General features: G+C 45.7%; 1 protein-coding gene across 2 annotated transcripts; it reads left to right on the top strand.

Moving 5' to 3' along the window:
* Positions 1–4,988: 4,988 nt before the first annotated feature.
* Positions 4,989–14,709, top strand: NFATC2IP (nuclear factor of activated T cells 2 interacting protein). 2 transcript variants are annotated; one of them, XM_084805343.1, is made up of 8 exons: positions 4,989–5,034; positions 5,144–5,263; positions 7,539–7,678; positions 7,761–7,835; positions 9,101–9,281; positions 9,909–10,053; positions 11,378–11,484; positions 11,569–14,709. In XM_084805343.1, the coding sequence occupies exons 1-8, from the start codon at positions 5,023–5,025 to the stop codon at positions 11,725–11,727; spliced, it is 939 nt and encodes a 312-aa protein (XP_084661469.1). In that variant the 5' UTR covers positions 4,989–5,022; the 3' UTR covers positions 11,728–14,709. The 2 variants fall into 2 exon arrangements, with proteins under 2 accessions (XP_084661469.1, XP_084661470.1); XM_084805344.1 differs by having other exon boundaries at positions 7,764–7,835; positions 11,569–14,702.
* Positions 14,710–18,108: the final 3,399 nt, after the last annotated feature.

Raw genomic sequence — 18,108 nt, 5'->3', positions numbered from 1 at the left:
GAAAGCAGCTTCCTTGTGTTCCTAGGGAGTTGGAATGTGGAGCGCTACCACTTTGCATGGAGTGGTACCCAAGCTGGTGTTCTTTTCGTTCTTGCCTTAACCAGAAGTTTTCCTATTCTAACCACGAGCTCCCAATGAAAATGCTCGTTGACCAGAATGTTACTGGCTATCAACCATCCTTTGTCTCCTGGCAGTGACCTCCTTCTCAGTAAACAGAAATTATCCCTGGTAAAATGCTGAAACCCCTGAATCCTCTCGCCTCTCAGAAGTGGCATGCATTCATGGAACATTATAGCGCCATTAGTGTGCATGGTGCTTTCCAAATATGAGAGGGCTGGTTCCTGCCCTGAGGAGCTTACAATCTGAAATTCAACGTAGGAAAGTACGGAGGGAGTGGAGGCAGGGGGGTAAACAGAGAAGCATAGATGTTTGATTCAGTTGCACATGCTTTGGCCTGGTTGGAGGCTTAGGGTACAATCCTATGCATGTTTAGAGAGAAAAAAGTCCTACAACTCCCAGCATTCCCCAGCGACCATGGCTGGCAGGGGAATGCTGGGAGTTATAGGACTTCTTTCTGTCTAAGCGTGCATAGGATTGCTCCCTAAAAGACTGATCCTAAGCAGACAGTATAGTACCCAACTTTGTAAGCACCTCTTTCTATGGTAATTTTTCCTTCACACACAGATCCTGATCTACTTTGGTCCTCTGACATTTTGCTGAGAAGCTACAGTGTCTTCTCCGTGGGTGGGATGTTTGAGGCTAGAGCTTACAAGGTTCCAAAGCAGAACTCTAGGGGTTGGATCCAGGATCTGCCTTGAGTTGATGAAGGCTCATGGAAGGTTCCTCTGCCCAATTTTCAGGGATCCCCCACTTCTGCTCTCCCACGCGCTGCACCTCACTCCATTTAGCAAAATCCCCTGACTCTCTAGTACCATTTTCAGGGGGCTAAAGTGGCTGCCGTGGGGAAGGGGGCAGGAAAGTCTGCTTCCACTAGTCTAGTTCCACATGCCTAAATCTGGAACCAACCCTAGATCTTATCAATGCTAGGATTTAGCCCTGGAACATATGGGAGAGTGCTTCTGAACATGTACAAAACCCCTTTCTTTAGTTACTGACTCCCAGAAACTGTAACCAGTCCCTGCTCTTTAGATTAGAAAGTAGCTTCCAGGGGTAATATCCTATGTTAGTCCTAAATAGAATAGACCCAGTGAAATGAATAAGACTTGTTAGTCACAAGTAACTTGCATCCCATTCATTTCAGTAGGTCTACTCTGTACAGGACTAACATTGGATACTACCCCAGGTCAGCTGGTATGTCTTCCAGAGAGCTAGGATACCATACTTATCTAGGAGAAAGTCCCATTGAACTCAATGATTACTCATTCATGTATACTGAAAACTTACTTTTGTTACACGTGAAAAGGATTGCACTGTCCAGCTCCTCCCCTTTAAAAAACCAGCCACTACCGGAGATTGTTGTAGGAAATGTTTGGTAGAGGAGGAAAGAGATAAATACCACTTTTTTAAACAAAATGTTGCAATTGTTGCTGGATTTTCTTTAAAAAATAAATTAAAAAGTGTGAAATTTCGCGGTCAGGGATTGAGGCTCCTAATAAAAGTATTATTTTCCTTTTCCTTTGAATGTTTTTGTCGTCTTGATATCCAGGGAGAAAATAAATTGTTGTTGTTCAGTCGTTCAGTCGTGTCCGACTCTTCGTGACCCCATGGACCATAGCACGCCAGGCCTTCCTGTCCTGCGCTCTCTCCCGGAGTGTGCTCAAGTTCATATTCATTGCATCGGTGATGCTATCTAGCCATCTCATCCTCTGCCGTCCCCTTCTCCTTTTGCCTTCAGTCTTTCCCAGCATCAGGGTCTTTTCCAGAGAGTTTTCTCTTCGCATTAGGTGGCCAAAATATTTGAGCTTCAGCTTCAGTATCTGTCCTTCCAATGAGCAGTCAGGGTTGATTTCCTTTAGGACTGACTGATTTGACCTCCTTGCAGTCCAGGGGACTCGTAAGAGTCTTCTCCAGCACCACAGTTCGAAAGCATCAATTCTTCGGCGCTCAGCCTTCCTTATAGTCCAGCTCTCACAGCCATACATTACTACTGGGAAAACCATAGCTTTGATTAGACGGACCTTTGTCGGCAAGGTGATGTCTCTGCTTCTTACTACGCTGTCTAGGTTGGCCATAGCTTTCCTCCCAAGGAGCAAGCATCTTTTAATTTCATGGCTACAGTCACCGTCTGCGGTGATCTTGGAGCCCAAGAAAGTAAAATCTGTCACTGCTTCCATTTCTTCCCCTTCTATATGCCAGGAAGTGATGGGGCCAGATGCCATGATCTTAGTTTTTTTAATGTTGCGTTTCAAACCAGCTTTTGCACTCTCCTCTTTCACCCTCAACAAGAGGCTCTTTAGATCCTCTTCGCTTTCTGCCATTAGGATGGTATCGTCTGCATATCGGAGGTTGTTGATAATTCTCCCGGCAATCTTAATTCTGACTTGTGATTCATCCAGCCCGGCGTTTCTCATGATGTACTCTGCATATAAGTTAAATAAGCAGGGTGACAATATGCAGCCTTGTCGTACTCCTTTCCCAATTTTGAACCACTCGGTTGTTCCATGTCTGGTTCTTACTGTTGCTTCTTGACCCTTGTACAGGTTTCTCAGGAGACAGGTAAGGTGGTCTGGTATTCCCATCACTTTAAAAATTTGCCACAGTTTGTTGTGATCCACACAATCAAAGGCTTTAGCGTAGTCAATGAAGCAGAAATAGACGTTTTTCTGGAATTCTCTTGCTTTCTCCATGATCCAGCGAATGTTGGCGATTTGATCTCTCGTTCCTCTGCCTCTTCAAAACCCAGCTTGTACTTCCGGTAGTTCTCGGTTCGCATACTGCTGAAGCCTAGCTTGTAGGATTTTGAGCATCACCTTGCTGGCATGTGAAATGAGCGCAATTGTGCGGTAGTTTGAACACTCTTTGGCATTGCCTTTCTTTGGAATTGGAATGTAAACTGACCTTTTCCAGTTTTGCGGCCATTGTTGAGTGTTCCAAATTTGTTGGCATATTGAATGCAGCACTTTAACAGCATCATCTTTTAGGATTTTAAATAGCTCAGCTGGAATACTGTCACTCTGCTAGCTTTGTTGTTACTAATGCTTCCTAAGGCCCACTTGACTTCACTCTCTAGGATGTCAGGCTCAAGTTCAGTGACCACACTATCATGGCTATCAGGGACATTCAGATCTTTCCTGTATAGTTCTTCTGTGTATTATTTCCACCTCTTCTTAATCTCATCTGCTTCTGTTAGGTCCCTGCCTTCTTTGTCCTTTATCATGCCCATCTTTGCACAAAACGTTCCCTTGAGATCTCTGATTTTCTTGAAGAGATCTCTAGTCTTTCCCATTCTGTTGTTTTCCTCGATTTCTTTGCATTGTTCATTTAAGAAGGCCTTCTTGTCTCTCCTTGCTATTCTCTGGAACTCTGCATTCAGTTGGATATATCTTCCCCTTTCTCCCTTGCTTTTCGCTTCCCTTCTTTCCTCAGCTACTTGTAAAACCTCATCAGACAGCCACTTGGCTTTCTTGCATTTCTTTTTCTTTGGGATGGATTTCGTTGCTGCCTCCTGAACAATGTTACGGACCTCTGTCCATAGTTCCTCAGGCACTCTGTCTATCAGGTCTAATCCCTTAAATCTATTCCTCACCTCTACTGTATATTCATAAGGGATATGATTGAGGTCATACCTGAATGGTTTAGTGGTTTTCCCTACGTTCTTCAATTTAAGCCGAAATTTTGCAACAAGAAGCTCATGATCTGAGCCACAATCGGCTCCAGGTCTTGTTTTTACTGACTGTATAGAGCTTCTCCATCTTTGGCTGCAAAGGACATAATCAATCCGATTTCGATATTGACCATCTGGTGATGTCCGTGTGTAGAGTCGCCTCTTGTGCTGTTGGAAAAGAGTGTTTGCTATGATCAGCGTGTTCTCTTGGCAAAACTCTATTAGCCTTTGTCCTGCTTCATTTTGTACACCAAGACCATGCCTGCCTGTTATCCCGGTGATTTCTTGACTTCCTACTTTAGCATTCCAATCCCCTATGATGAAGAGGACATCTTTTTTTGGTGTTAGGTCTAGAAGGTGTTGTAGGTCTTCATAGAACCCATCAACCTCAGCTTCTTCGGCCTCAGTGGTTGGGGCATAGACTTGAATTACTGTGATGCTGAATGGTTTGCCTTGGATTCGTACTGAGATCATTCTATTGTTTTTGAGATTGTACCCCAGTACTGCTTTTCCCACCCCTTTGTTGACTATGAGTGCTACTCCATTTCTTCTAAGGGATTCTTGCCCACAGTAGTAGATATGATGGTCACCTGAATTAAATTCGCCCATGCCTGTCCATTTTAGTTCGCTGATTCCCAAGATGTTCAATCTTGCCATCTCATGTTTGACCACCTCCAGCTTACCTTGATTCATTGATCTGACATTCCAGGTTCCTAAACAATATTGTTCTTTACAGCATCGGATTTTCTTTTCACCACCAGACACATCCACAGCTGAGTGTCCTTTCATGATCCATGAAGGGGAGAAAATAAATACTGTTCTCTAATATTTATCTGAAGATGGGATGTATATGGTATTTTCCCCCAAGCTAAGGTTATATAAAATGCTCTCGGGGCAAAAAAGAAAAAGGCTGATATAAACAAACCACCCGGCCCCAGAAAAACAACCTCAGCGTCCTCTCCCCGGCTTTCCCCTCCCACCTTAAACACCGACAACAAACCCTGAGCGTCTGAGGGGGAGAAAACTACAACCCCCAGGATGCCTAGCGCGCAGCAAAGGGCGCGGCGGCTTAAGCGCTCCTTGTCTCTAAACCTTTCTTTGGGCGTGGGAGGGAGGGAGAGAGAGAGGAAGGAAGGAAGGAAGGAAGGAGCAAAGAGGCTTTAGGGTGTCGCCCAATGGGATCGCAGGGGGCGGAGCAAGCGGTATATCGAAACCAATGAGAAGGTCCTCCAGCTGCCATGGCGGAGACGGTAAATAAGTGAGCGGGCGGGGAGGCGAGAAACACGGTCTTGGGGGAGGATTCCGCTGCATGGTTGACGCCGCTCCTCGGCCTCGTTGCTGCTCTCTTTCCCTCCGCAGGTGGCTTCCTGCTCCAGCAGCGACTCGGAGCCGGAGGGGGCCTCCAAGAAGCCCCTCCGCAAGCGCCGCCGCCTCTTCACGGACAGCGCCGTCCCCGCCGTCCCGGTCTACTCGGAGAAGGTGCGCGCCAGGCAGGGCTCACTCCGGGGCTGCCCTGTGGGCGCCCCCCGAGGATATTCCCACGCCCTCGCTTTCAGTCACCTTATAGTCTTCTTTTCCTTCCTGCCGTTGTGCTGATTTTGAGTGTGTGTGTGTTTACAGTTACATCTACATCTCGCCTTTTTTCCTCTTGCAAGGAACTCAAGGTGGTGTACGTGATCCTCCTCCCCTCCCGTTTACCCTCACAACAACCTTGTGAGGTGGGTTAGGTGGAGAGTCAGTAACTGGCCCAAAGTCACCCAGTGAGCTTTGTGGCTGAGTGGGGATGTAAACCGGGTCTGCCCAGGCCCAGTAATTTAACCACTACTCTTGGACACACACACACACACACACCCATGTTAATTATGGATTTCTGGATTTATGTGTGTAAGTCGCTTCGAGACTATTGGAAGCAATGCATAAGTGTTGATAATGATAAGAATGAGCATACCCCCCCAAAAAACCCTTTCTTTCTGCAAAATGGTCACCTTTGCTCCTCCAACCTAGTTTCTCCATATTTCCTCCTCCAAGCTAGTTTCCTCCCCCCTGTTGTGTTCCCCTTGTACCTGAGGAAGAACCCAGGAATCTTGGGTCCCATCCCAATCCCTCCATTTCTTTAGTGGGATTGGGAGTATCGCATCCCACTCCCCTCACTTGGCCTGCTTCCCTTACATTACTAAGAGGAGGTGAACCAAGGAGTCCTGGATCCTAGCTCACCTCAAGCATCCTTTTAGGCCACAATCCTATGCATGTTTAGACAGATAGAAAGTCCTGCAACTCCTGTCACTCCCCCCCCCAGCCAAAATGGCTGTCGGCCAACAGAAGTTGGGAGAGATAAGTAAGACTGCAGAAGACAATCAAAATTCCACAAGGATCTGGACAGGCTGGAACACAAAACTAAAGGATGAAATACAGGTAATGATGAAGTCTTGTATTTCGGTACAGAATATCAAAGGCACGAGTATACGATGGAGGAAGTTTGGCGGATATACAGATAAAAAGGATCACGATATCTTAGCAGACCACAAGCGGGATATGATCCCGCAGTGCAACTGCAAAAAGAAGCTAATGCAATCTCAGGCTGCATTATCAGAAGTACAGTATCCAGATTATAGAAAGTAATAGCTCCAATCTGTTCTGTGCTGGTCAGGCTGCATTTGGAGTACTGTGTCCAGTTCTGGCTGCTATATTTAAGAAGGGTGTTGACAAACTGGAGCATGTCTAGAGAAGGGTGACCAGGATGGTGAGGGGTCTGGAAAGCAAGCCCTAGGAAGGCCAGTTGAAAGAGCTGGGGATATTTAGCCTGGAGAAGAGAAGATTCAGGGAAGACATGATCACAGTCTTCAAATATTGGAAAAGCTGTCATACAGAAGATGGAACAGATGTGTTGTCTGTTGCTTCAGAAGGCAGGACAAGAACCAATGGTTGGAAGTTTCAGGGAAGCAGATTTAGGATAAACATTAAGAGAGACTTCCTAACAGCAAGAACTATTCAACAGTGGAACAGATTGCCTCAGGAGAGGGTGGGTCCTCATTTACTGGAGGTATTTAAGAAGAGGCTGGACAGCCATCTGTCAGGGATGTGGTAGCTGTATCCTGTACTGCAGATTGTACATTGAGCAGGGGTTAGACTAGATGATCTCTAGGACCTGTTCCAACTCTTTGATTCTGCGATTTCAGTCCACTTCCTTGACATAGCTGGAGACAGACAGCAGGAATCTTGGGTGCAGCTCCCTCATCTAAGTGACTTACTGACCCTTTCTCTTGGAGAACCCAGATCCGATCCCTCTCTTGGTTTCTAATCCCCCACTATGACCCCAACCAATTTGCTTTGACAGCTCTGGGGAGAGAGCCCCAGTACCTTGGCTTCCAACCACCGCCCTCCCTACTCAAGAGAACCAATGTCTTTATCTGATCCCAAATTGGATTGCTGATTAATTGCTTATCATAGGGAACATTTTTAAGGGCTACTGGTTATTCCAAAGCATCTTTGTAGTACAGACTGCTGAGGTGGACCCATAATTCATGCTTCCATCTTTGATTTGCCTTGGTTAATCTCCTACAGCTCCAAAGTGTTCCTCATATTTTTGTAAGCTTGACTTAGAAACTGTCCTCCTCACCACCCATGCACTCTGTGCTGGAGGGAACCTGGAATCTTTCCACTTCCACAGTAATTAGTCCCCTTCCCCCCCTCCCCCCAGCAGTCCCAGGAAGAGTCCTAAGTTCTTTTCTCCTGCTTCTTTGCCTCCCATCCACAGGTTCAGAACAGTCTCCAGCTTTTCCCTGACTCTCTGAAACTGCCAGTTCAAATCCCTGAGCTGTCCCCCAAGTCCCAGGTCCTCGGTGCATCTGATGAGGAAGAAGAGGCTCCTACAAAGCATGTGGAGCAAGACACAAGGTCTGATTCCTTCCTTGCTCCCTCCACCTGACTAGTCTGGAACCTCCGACTAAAACCATTCCTCTCTCTGTTCTCCCTTTAGCAGATGTCAAGATCTATCACCTTCACCTTCACCTCCACCTCCACCACAGCCAAGGAAGCGGCGCCATTCAGCCCAGTAAGAGGCTGGGATCCTCTGGAAGGGGAGTGGGGTTCCATGGATTATTGCATCCTAAGTTTGTTGGGGACTGTCATACCTAGTAATTCCAGTAAAGCCCAGGTGGGCAACCTCATCCTAATTTCACGTGGCCCTCAGCGTGCAGTCATTTCAGACCTCTGGCCAGAGTAATCTGCCCTTTCTCTTGCAATCTGCTGTGTGGGAAGAAAGAGGGAGAGAGGAAAAGGAGTGACCCACTCACTTTAGGACCTGGTGCTGCCCGCCACAGGCTTTGCTGGCTTGCCATCAACAAGCAACCCCCAACAGATTACTCATGAGGGAAAGAGGCTCTTGACAGAAAAAGGCTTGTCCATCCCTGCAATAAAGGCCTTGTCGGTGTTTTTGCATTGGCTGACATGAGGCATCCCTAATACATCTTACAGTGTGTTGTCACCACCTGGGAACTGGTATAAACCCTGGGATAATGTCAGTTGTTTGATCAAGCCCTGTTATCTTATTGTAACTGTTTTTTAGCTGTTCTAAATTGCTTTTAAATTTTGTATGAAGAAGTGCGGGTACAAAGGGATTCCTGTGAATTGGGCATCGTAACCGTTCACCGTGTCCAGGCTCTTCCAAGCCACTTGTTGTGCACTTAGCTTGCTTCCATGTTGTACCGGTGTTGCGATCTCACACTCTGCGATAGATTGGGACCGTAGGTTTTCTGGGAGGAGAGAAGGGACCAGTTTCTTGGTAGTGGCAGAGGACTTGGGTTCCGAGCCAGAACAACGGATTGCTTGCCTTGCTTTTGTCTCTGTCAAGCAGAATAATAAGAGAGAAGCATGTTCCACGATTTGTCTTTACAGAAAATATACTCTTTTTTTTGCATACAGTCCCCACGGTGTGTACATGTCCTCACAACAACCTTGTGAGGTTGGTTAGTCTCGTTCCTTGTTAACAAACAGGATATTGAGGCAAAAGATGACTCAGCTGAAGAAGGCCCCATAGAGAATCCACAATGCTTGTATTTTGGATCTGATCTGCCAGTGGCCAGCCTTCTCCCACCTGATGCCCTCCAGATGTGTTGGACTATAACTCCCTTCATCCCCAGGCAGCATGGCCAATAGCTGTTGTGGAGGGCACTGGGTCAGGGAAGGCTGCTCTGGCCTCTTGCCTGTGCTGTTCAGAGTCCTTTGCAGCAAAGGGTTGATGAATGACTGATAATCTCCCCCTGCCCCCACCAGATGGTGTGCTTAGGTTTCTAACTCAGGTCTCTCCTTTCTCCTCAGTGTCTTTGATCAGCAGCTCAGGAAACTGGCCTCCACACTCTCAGCTGCCAGGAAGAGCTTGCAGGATGAGGGGTCAGGGGATGAAGTGATTGTGATTGACGCACCAGAGCCCTCTGAGTCCCCAGAGTTGGTGCTGAAGATCCGGTGTCGGACTGACCTCTACCGAGTCTCAATTCGGATGGTGCGATGGTTCGGAGTCCGCTCCCTTGTCCTGAGAAGCCTGCCTTGGCTGCCATTACCCTTGCTTTTGTAGTCACCACTCATGCCTGCCTCTTCTCTCTTCCATTCCCCCCCCCCCAAACACACCTTTTGGGCCTCCATCCTCACTATAGACCAATTTGTCCTTGTCCTCCTGCCCAGAACCCCTCTGGGTTTTAGTACATGGGGACTCCTCGTCTGCTTTTTGATTTTCCTCTTTGCTGGTAAACATTTGCCAAACAGCCATTGTCTTTACCCACAGCTCTGTGTAAAGCTGTGAATGCTTTTTGAGCCCCAGGAATAATATGGGATAATTATTTACAATATTTCTATCCTGCTTTTCTTCCTGGTGACAGGCCTCCATGGTGGCTGATAATAAGTGAAAAATAAGGTAGAAGAACAGATTTTGTTATAAAGGCAGTGGTGACTTTGGGATGTGGGGGGAGAACCAGTAGGGCAACTGTTTGCCCCCCCCCCCCCCCCGACCTTGGAGGTTGCTGCTAAACCAAATAAATGCTGAGCTAAATACTCTCTCTGGGCTGCAGGGGAGATGGGGATTCCCTGGCCTATGGTGTTTCTTTAACGCAGTTCTTAACTTCTCGCCCCATAGACTGACCCCCTTCAGCGGGTGGCTGAACACATGGGGCAAACGCTGAAGGTTCCCCCCAACAGAATACTTCTCCTGCTCCGGGATCGGGAACTTGCAACCAGCGCTACTCCTGCTGGGCTGGGCCTGGGTGTGGCTGATATCATTGGTGAGTAGTTGAAGGCCCTTGCTTCTGCCAGACTGTTCTTCATGGCGTTACATGTATGTATAATATGAATTATGGTTATAAATATGTATCCCTGTTATCTCTCGGTGTTTTATGGTGACTATATCTAGAGTGAGATGAGTGACAGGAGGAATGGCATACTAGCACGGGGGAGATGATTGGCTGAGTGAAGGGGGGGTGAAGTGTGTGTGATATTATTGGAGGCACAGTTGTGCATCCAATAATAAGACAATCAGTCAAAAAAGGGTTCCTTAATGCTAAATGAAAATCGGGGGGGGGGGGTAATTCTAACCTTAATAAAATTGAAATGGTTTCACCAATCTCCCTGAAAAGTGCACATAATCTGGGTGCTGTGCCTATGTGAGACACGACTTGGTAGGGAATAGATCGGGGTGGTGGTGTCTCTGAAGAGTTTAATTGAAGAGAGTCTGAAGAGAGAGTGACTAGAATTTGTGTATAAGAAGATAGACATAGATAGAAACTTGAAAAGATACTAATTTACTGTTGGACATCTTAATGTTCTAATTAATAAAGATTCCTTTGTTTATAAAAATCCTAAGCCGCCTGCTCTCGGCTACATAAGGGTTAAGGTAATAAAGAAAATAATACAGGTTATATAATGCCAGTGTGTCCTCACAGCTCGAGGAGAGAGTAAAAAGGGTTGGACCTGAGCCGAAAAGTCCTTCTGGCAGCGTTACTGTGTATGTGGAAGGTGTTGCCTGCTGTGGGGAAGGCCTTATTGAATAGGAATACTCACCAGCAATAGGCAGGAACACCACACTCTTCGGCACCTCAAGTCATATTGTGGGACGACTGCCATTCTGTCTTCACCATTGGTGCTGCTGATGCCCTTGTTATCTCTCCCTAAGGCCTTCTCACTCCTGTTCCCCTTCCCCCACCTCATTCCTAAATCCTATTCTTCAACTATGAGAGCCAGTGTGGGGCCTAGTGGGAAAAGCAGCCTTCCCCTACCTGGCACCCTCCAAATGGGTTGGACTACAGCACCCGTAATCCTCAGCAATCATGGTCATGCTGGCTGGGGATGATTGGTGAGGTGGTCCAACACATTTAGAGGTTGCTGGGCTGGGGAAGGCTGGAGTTGTGTGTCTGGGAGAACCCAGGTTCAAACTTCCACACAGCATACTGGGTGACTTTGGGCCAATCCTGAGGTACTTCTCAGCTGAATCTACCTTTCTGCTGTTGCTCCAAGGATAAAATTTGGGGGAATGGCCACGTATGCCTTGAGCTCACTGGAGGAAGGGTATGGTGTAATCGTAATAAATGGTTCCTGGTGGATGTCTTCCAGATTGTATTGTGGAAGCAACCAGCAGGGAGAGTGCTGACTTGGGAAACCTGCAGCTCCGAGTACAAGGGAAAGACAAAAGTTCTGAGATGGAGATCACGGTCCAGAAGGTAAGGGGACTATGGTTTGGGTGAAGGCGTGCCTGGCATGGGTTGGGGGAGTATTGAGGCTCCCATCCTCTTCCTTTCCTGCAGGGGGAGCCATTGCAAGCACTTATGAATCGCTATCGTCAAGCCCAGGGGCTTGGCAGACGCAAGCTTGTCTTCCATTTTGATGGACAGCGCTTGATGGAAACCTGGACCCCTGAAGAGTTAGGGATGGAGTCCGGTGATGTCATCGAAGTGTGGACTTAGAAACCCTTCCACCTCTTCAAGGAGGCCATGTCGTTATGGGGTTTCCTCTGTGATCCCAGCTCTGACAGACTTAACCTGCTCTACATTTAATCTTCATGGTGCCTAATGTTTGGGGCTAAGGTGAGCGGCCTAACTTCTCTTAAAATAAACATAGGATGCTCTCAGCACTTTTCCTACGCCCTTCTCTACCTGTTCCAGGACACAAGGAGGAGAGATTATAGCCTATTTTCACATCTCCGCTTCATTTTTCCTCCCCACACCTGATGTTCGGATGTACTTAATAAAGTTGAACTTTGTTACTGATCCCATTCTGTACCTGGGAGCGGGTGGAGAGAAACTTCGCTCGGGAATAATGAGAGAGATATTGATGGATCAGTCGGTATACACTGAATAATTCTGCTTTTTTAAATCAATGTTTTTCTTCCATTTATTTTTAACGAAGCTGTACAGCCCCTTTATTCTGTTTTTCTTCATTACCTTTATGTAGAGTGACCACGCTGCAGTGGGAACTGGATACTAATCTTAAACCCAACTAGAAAATCACAGACCTTAGTCTATGCCAGGTTCCTTTGTACATCTAAGCTCTCCATCAAGATGCCTGTAGCCAAGGAGGAATAGGGTCACCTCTGCCCCCAAATAAAACAGCTGGCTTAAAGAAAACCAAAATGGAATCCACATATGCAGAGTATAATGCTCAGTGTTGTAGATGGGGCTGTAAAGTCAGAAGATACCATCACCTAGAGAAAAATGTCAGATTGCAAAATCTAAAGCCTTTGAGCCTGAAAACCAAGCCTCTCTTAACTTCCCCCACTACTGTTTTCACGTTTGTTTAGGACATTTAGCTTACTCATCAGTGTCTCTTGTTATTTACTTCATAGATTTGCTTCCTGCTTTTTGACTTGAGTCCACAAAGTATCACACATTTATAAAATCCAATAGATACATTAAAAACTGTGTACTTTAAATAAAACCAGCTCTGTAGGAACCTGGACTTTGTCTTTGCTTGCCTCCCTGTCTCTCTCCTCTAATCTTCGATAGTGATGGGGTAGGGAAAGGAATTGGCCAGCACAAGCAGGCAGCGAGTGTTGATTTTGGCCTGCAATCCTGCATCATGCTCTCTTGTTCCTCAAGCACAAAGTCCTTCAGGCAGTAGTACGCGGAAGCTGCAGTCCACTTATGTGGGCCTTTGCCTCATGGAGCTGAGTAGGATCTAATTCTGAATAAATATGATTGTAATCTTACAACTCAAAGGAAACATAGATTCCTAAGCTCTGAGATCCTCCTTCCCCCTTGGATTATTGGTTTATATATAGCATTAAATTTATGTGCCTTTAATGAATACACAGGAGACTTTTGGTAGACTCTGCTTTCCCCTCCCATTACAGTAGGAGAAACGATGTCTGCTAAAATTCTACTCCAGCATGTTAGCGAGGTCAAGAACCTCCCCTGTACATTTTAGGCTGAGCAGCTGAAAAGATGCAGCTTTTTGGACTGGGGTAAGGATACTAAATTGTGATAGGGTGCCATGAAGCACCTGTGCCCTTATAACTTTCCTGTTGTCACAGAAAGGTTAAACACTACCAAAGAAAGAAAGAACTTTGTACCTAACTCAGCTTCAGCTGTCAGTTGCTGTGGGACAGAAGAGCTGAAAGGCTCATCCATTGGCCAGGTAACCAAGCACTATTTGGAGGTTCCACCCCCTGCCTCCCAGGAAGACCATCACGGCAATAGAGAGACCAGCCTGGTGCCATCCATTGGTTAGTGAAGGAGAGCTGCTCCAATCCTTGCTTTTCCCTTCCCTCCCCATTCCTTTTGAATCCTGTCTCTTAGATCGTGAGCCTGTGAGCAGGGTCTTTCTTATCTTTTGGTATCTGTACAGCACTTAGAACATTTTAGATGCTTTATAAGTGTTTATTAATAGTAATTGATGATGATAATGTTGATTTGTTCTTTGCTTTGAGCTCAGCACCCCCTTTATTTTTTAACATATGGCTTCCTGCACTGAGTAGGGGGTTGGACTCGATGGTCTTGTAGGCCCCTTCCAACCCTATGATTCTATGTAATCTTTATAATCTTGATCGGTACAACTTTTATCCCTATTTTGCTAAGTGTGAAGTATTTTCAACAGGTTCTGTGATTTGAGAACTGCTGGGTACAGTTTGTGCCTTCATTGAGACTTTACCTCAGGGCTGGGCAACTTGAGGCCCTCCAGATGTTTTGGCTGACAACTCTGATCAGCCCTAGCCAAGGGTGAGGGATGATGGGAGTTGTAGGCTGAACCATCTGGAGCATCCCAAATTGCCCACCCCCACTTTATCTGTTAAGCTAAAATAAGAGAACACACCACAGAATCTTGACTGGAAAAGTGCATTTTGCTTAATGGGGCACATTAACACAACACCTCACACTTAGGCTCTTGGACTAAGAAAGAATAAATTACACTCCAGAGGAGTTTAAATAATTCATACCTTCTTTGCCATATAACAAAACAGTAAATTATGAAGTACAGGTGGGACCTGCAATAAAATATTGCAGTGTGGAGTGATCCTGTTAAAGATGCCAGCCATGCCTACTGTCAGGATATTACATTCCCTCCCCACCCCTCTCCACTGATTCCCTACAGACACTCAGCGGCTCCTGAAACCTCGCTGGGCTGTTAAGCATCACATAACATATACAACTTGTGCTCATCTAGCCAAATGCAGCTCAGCAACCACCTGGACTGGGTGATTGAGGGCTTTCTTGTTTTGTACTTGCAAGCAGGTGCCAAATGCAGGAGATTGATGGAGACCGTACACGTCTGCCAGTCGTGGCTTGCACCCTGCCAAGCTCTGTGCAGCTCACAAGTATTGCAGATCTGTGTTAGGACAAGTCTGCATCCATACACCTATTTATTTATTATATTATATTTATAAGACCTATAAAGTGAATTCTCTCAGCATTGTACAACTTCTACAATACAATAAATCTCTAAATGAGTTTAATGAGAAGCACTGGTTTTCATGACAGGAGGAAGAAGCAGGGCAAAGGGAGTGGACTAGGCAAATGAGCATTGAAATGACAAATGTGATTCAATGGAAGCAAGTGTTAAGTGATGCACACCGGGGCAAACAAGTCTCAACTTCACATATATGCTGATGGGATGTGAGCTAGTGGCGACTGACCAAGAATTGACCAAATTACATGTTAGGCATAATTAGAAAAGACATTGAAAATAAAACTGCTGGTGTCATACAGCCCTTATACAAATCTGTGATGTGACCCTACTAGCAATACTGTGTGCAGTTCTGGTCACTGCACCTCTAAAAGGATATTATAGAGTTGAAATAGGTGGAGAAAAGGGCAATCAAAATGATTAAGGGGCTGGAGCAACTTCCCTAAAGGAGAGATTGCAACATCTGGGATTGTTTGGCTTAGAAAAAGGTGAGTAAGGTGATAGAGGTGTACAAAATTATTCAAGGTGTGGCGAAGGTGGGCAGGGAGACTACTTTCTCCCTGTCTAATACTAGAACCTGGGGTCATCCCATTAAACTGAATAGTGGGAGATTCGGGACAGCTAAAAGGAAGTACTTCACACTACACAGTTAATCTATGAAATTTGCTACCACAAAATGTAGTTAGCCCTGCTACCAGTTTAGGGCTGTAAATGGGGATTATACAAATTCATGGAGGATAAGGCTATTAATAGCTACTTGTCATGATGTCTATATACTACCTCCAGTATGCCCCTATATAGCAGCTGCTAGGGAAAACAAATGGGAGGATGCTATTACACTCATGTCCTGCTTGTGGGCTTTCCACAGGCAACTGGCTGGCCCCTGTATGAACAGAATGCTGGATTAGATGGATCCTTGGTCTGATTCAGCATGACTCTTACAGAGACAGTGGAGGCCCACAGTTGTAAATTCCAAGTGGGCAGCCATGTTATTTCGTTGCAGCAACCACAAGAAAGAGTCTTGTGACACCTTGAAGACTAAACAGATTTATTGTGCTGTAAGCTTGTGTGGGAGGATGGGATGGCTAGATAGCATCACCAATGCAATGAATATGAACTTGAGCACGCTCCGGGAGAGAGCGGAGGACAGGAACGCCTGGCATGCTCCATGCTCCATGGGGTCACGAAGAGTCAGACATGACTTAATGACTGAACAACAACAACAACAAAGCTTGTGTGGACTAGATTGTTCCATGAGCTAGATTATTGGTGCCACGGCAGATCTATTAGGATTTAAGGTTCTGCAAAACATCGTTGGTTTTGCTACAACAGACTTGCAGCACAATCCTTTGCATGTTTACTCAGAAGCAACTAAGAACTGCCATCACCACCTTGTCCACCTACTGCTTCACCAAGCAGGAACTGGGCCCCTTTGTCCCCTCACAGAGGCCATTGCAACCAACTGCCCTGTGAGCAGGAGAGGAAGAAGTGAACTGTCACCAACCCCATCTCTTCAGATAGTCTATTCTTACTATTTTAGGGTGCAATAGTAGGAATAAAGATAAATTCTCCCAATGGAGGGATGTAAATAGTGGGGTCCTACAGGGACCAATGCTTTTCAACTTGTTCATAAATGATCTCAGATTAGGAATGAGCAGTGAAGTGGCCAAGTTTGGCGATGACACCAAATTATTTAGGGTGGTTAAAACAAACAGATTGTGAGGCGCTCCAAAAGGATCTTTCCAAACTGGGAGAGATGGGAAATGAGGTTCAATGTAAGCAAGTGTAAAGTGATGCACATGGGCAAAAAATCCCAACTTCAAGTATAGCCTGATAGAATCTGAGCTAGTGACCAACCAAGAAAGAGAACTTGGGGTTGTGGTGGACAGCTTCATGAAACTGTCAACCCAGTGTGTGGCTGCTGTAAAAAAAAGACAAACTCTATGTTAGGCATAATTAGAAAAGGAACTGAGAATAAAACTGCCAATATCATACTGCCAATATTATACAAATCTGCCCGTATTATACAAAACTGCCAATATTATACAGATCTATGGTGCGACCACACTTAGAATACTGTTAAAGTTCTGGTCACCACATCTAAAAGATTGTAGAGCTGGAAAAAGGGCAAAAAAAGGCAACTAAAATAATCAAGGGGCTGGAACACCTCCCCTGTGAGGGAAGGTTACAACAGCTGGGATTGTTTAGCTTGGCAAAAAGGAGGGTAATTTGTACACCTACATAGAGGTGTACAAATTATGCATGGTGTGGAGAATGTAGATAGACATTTTTCTCCCTCATAATACTAGAACCCAGGGTCATCCCATGAAGCTGAATGGTGGGAGATTCAGGGCAGATAAAAGGAGGTACAGCTTCACACAATGCATAATAAAACAATGGAATTCCCTGCCACAACACGTAGTGATGGCTACCAATTTGGATGGCTTTAAAAGGGGGTTAGACAAATTCCTGGAGAAGAAGTCTATCATTGGGCACTAGTCTCAATGGCTATGCACTACCTCCAGTATCAGAGGCAGTATACGTATGTACACCAGTTGCTAGGGAACATGGGCAGGAGGGTGCTGTTGAGCTTGCGTCCTGCTTGTGGGTTCCTGGTTGACAGCTGGTTGGCCACTGTGTGAACAGAATGCTGGACTAGATGGACCCTTGGTCTGATCCAGCATGGCGCTCTGTATGTTCTTATGTTCTTAACCCCAATTGTGATTAAACAGAAAAAAGTCCTATAACTCCCAGCATTGGAGCTGTAGGGCTACATTAATTATATATATTTCATATAATTGAATATAATTATATATTTAGTTATATCCCTAATTATATATCCTTCTCACACCCTCTCCCTTATTCCTTGTGTGTCATGTCTTAAATTTAGAGTGGAAGCCTGAGGGCAGGGACTGTCTTGCTACTCATCTTTGTGAATCGTTCTGGAAGACCTTTTAGTTAAAAGGTGAGGTATAAATGCTGTAAGTAAATAGTTAAGTCCCACTGGGTTCAGTGGCACTTACTCGCAGGTAAGTGTGTATGCGACGGCAGCCGTAACGAAAGTTACCCTTTCTAGAGCAGCCTTCCCCAACGTGCCACCTTCCAGATGCGTTGGACTATGCGGCATTCCTGCCTGAGATTCCACCTTTGCCCAGCCTCCTCCTCAGAAACTGAGAACCAAGCCCCTCAGGAATGACAGCTTTCACTTTGGAGAGCTGTCCCACTGTCCCACAAGCTCCAGCCCTTTTACTCGCTCTGGGTTCTAGAGAAACTCAATATGCTCAATTGGTTCTCTCAACCCACTACAGGAGAAGTAACAAGGAAATAGATATAACACAGGCAGCAAAAAAATCAATCCGCATGTGGGAATTTGGACTTTAAAAAACAAATATTTTAAACATGAAAAGTTATACATGATTATTAATCAGTCAATGCTTGTTTTTAGC

This window comes from Heloderma suspectum, chromosome 6 (genome assembly GCF_057233095.1).
Source record: "Heloderma suspectum isolate Gila_16-S chromosome 6, 16-S_ref, whole genome shotgun sequence".
In the NCBI taxonomy this organism is placed as follows: Eukaryota; Metazoa; Chordata; class Lepidosauria; order Squamata; family Helodermatidae; genus Heloderma; species Heloderma suspectum.
The sequence above is the reverse complement of the archived record's forward strand: the minus strand, read 5'-3'. Positions and strand labels throughout refer to the sequence as shown.

Coding starts and splice junctions, on each gene's coding strand:
- NFATC2IP (XM_084805343.1), top strand. Junction 7,679..7,760: donor CATGTGGAGCAAGACACAAG/GTCTGATTCCTT, acceptor TTCTCCCTTTAG/CAGATGTCAAGATCTATCAC. Junction 7,836..9,100: donor AAGCGGCGCCATTCAGCCCA/GTAAGAGGCTGG, acceptor CTTTCTCCTCAG/TGTCTTTGATCAGCAGCTCA.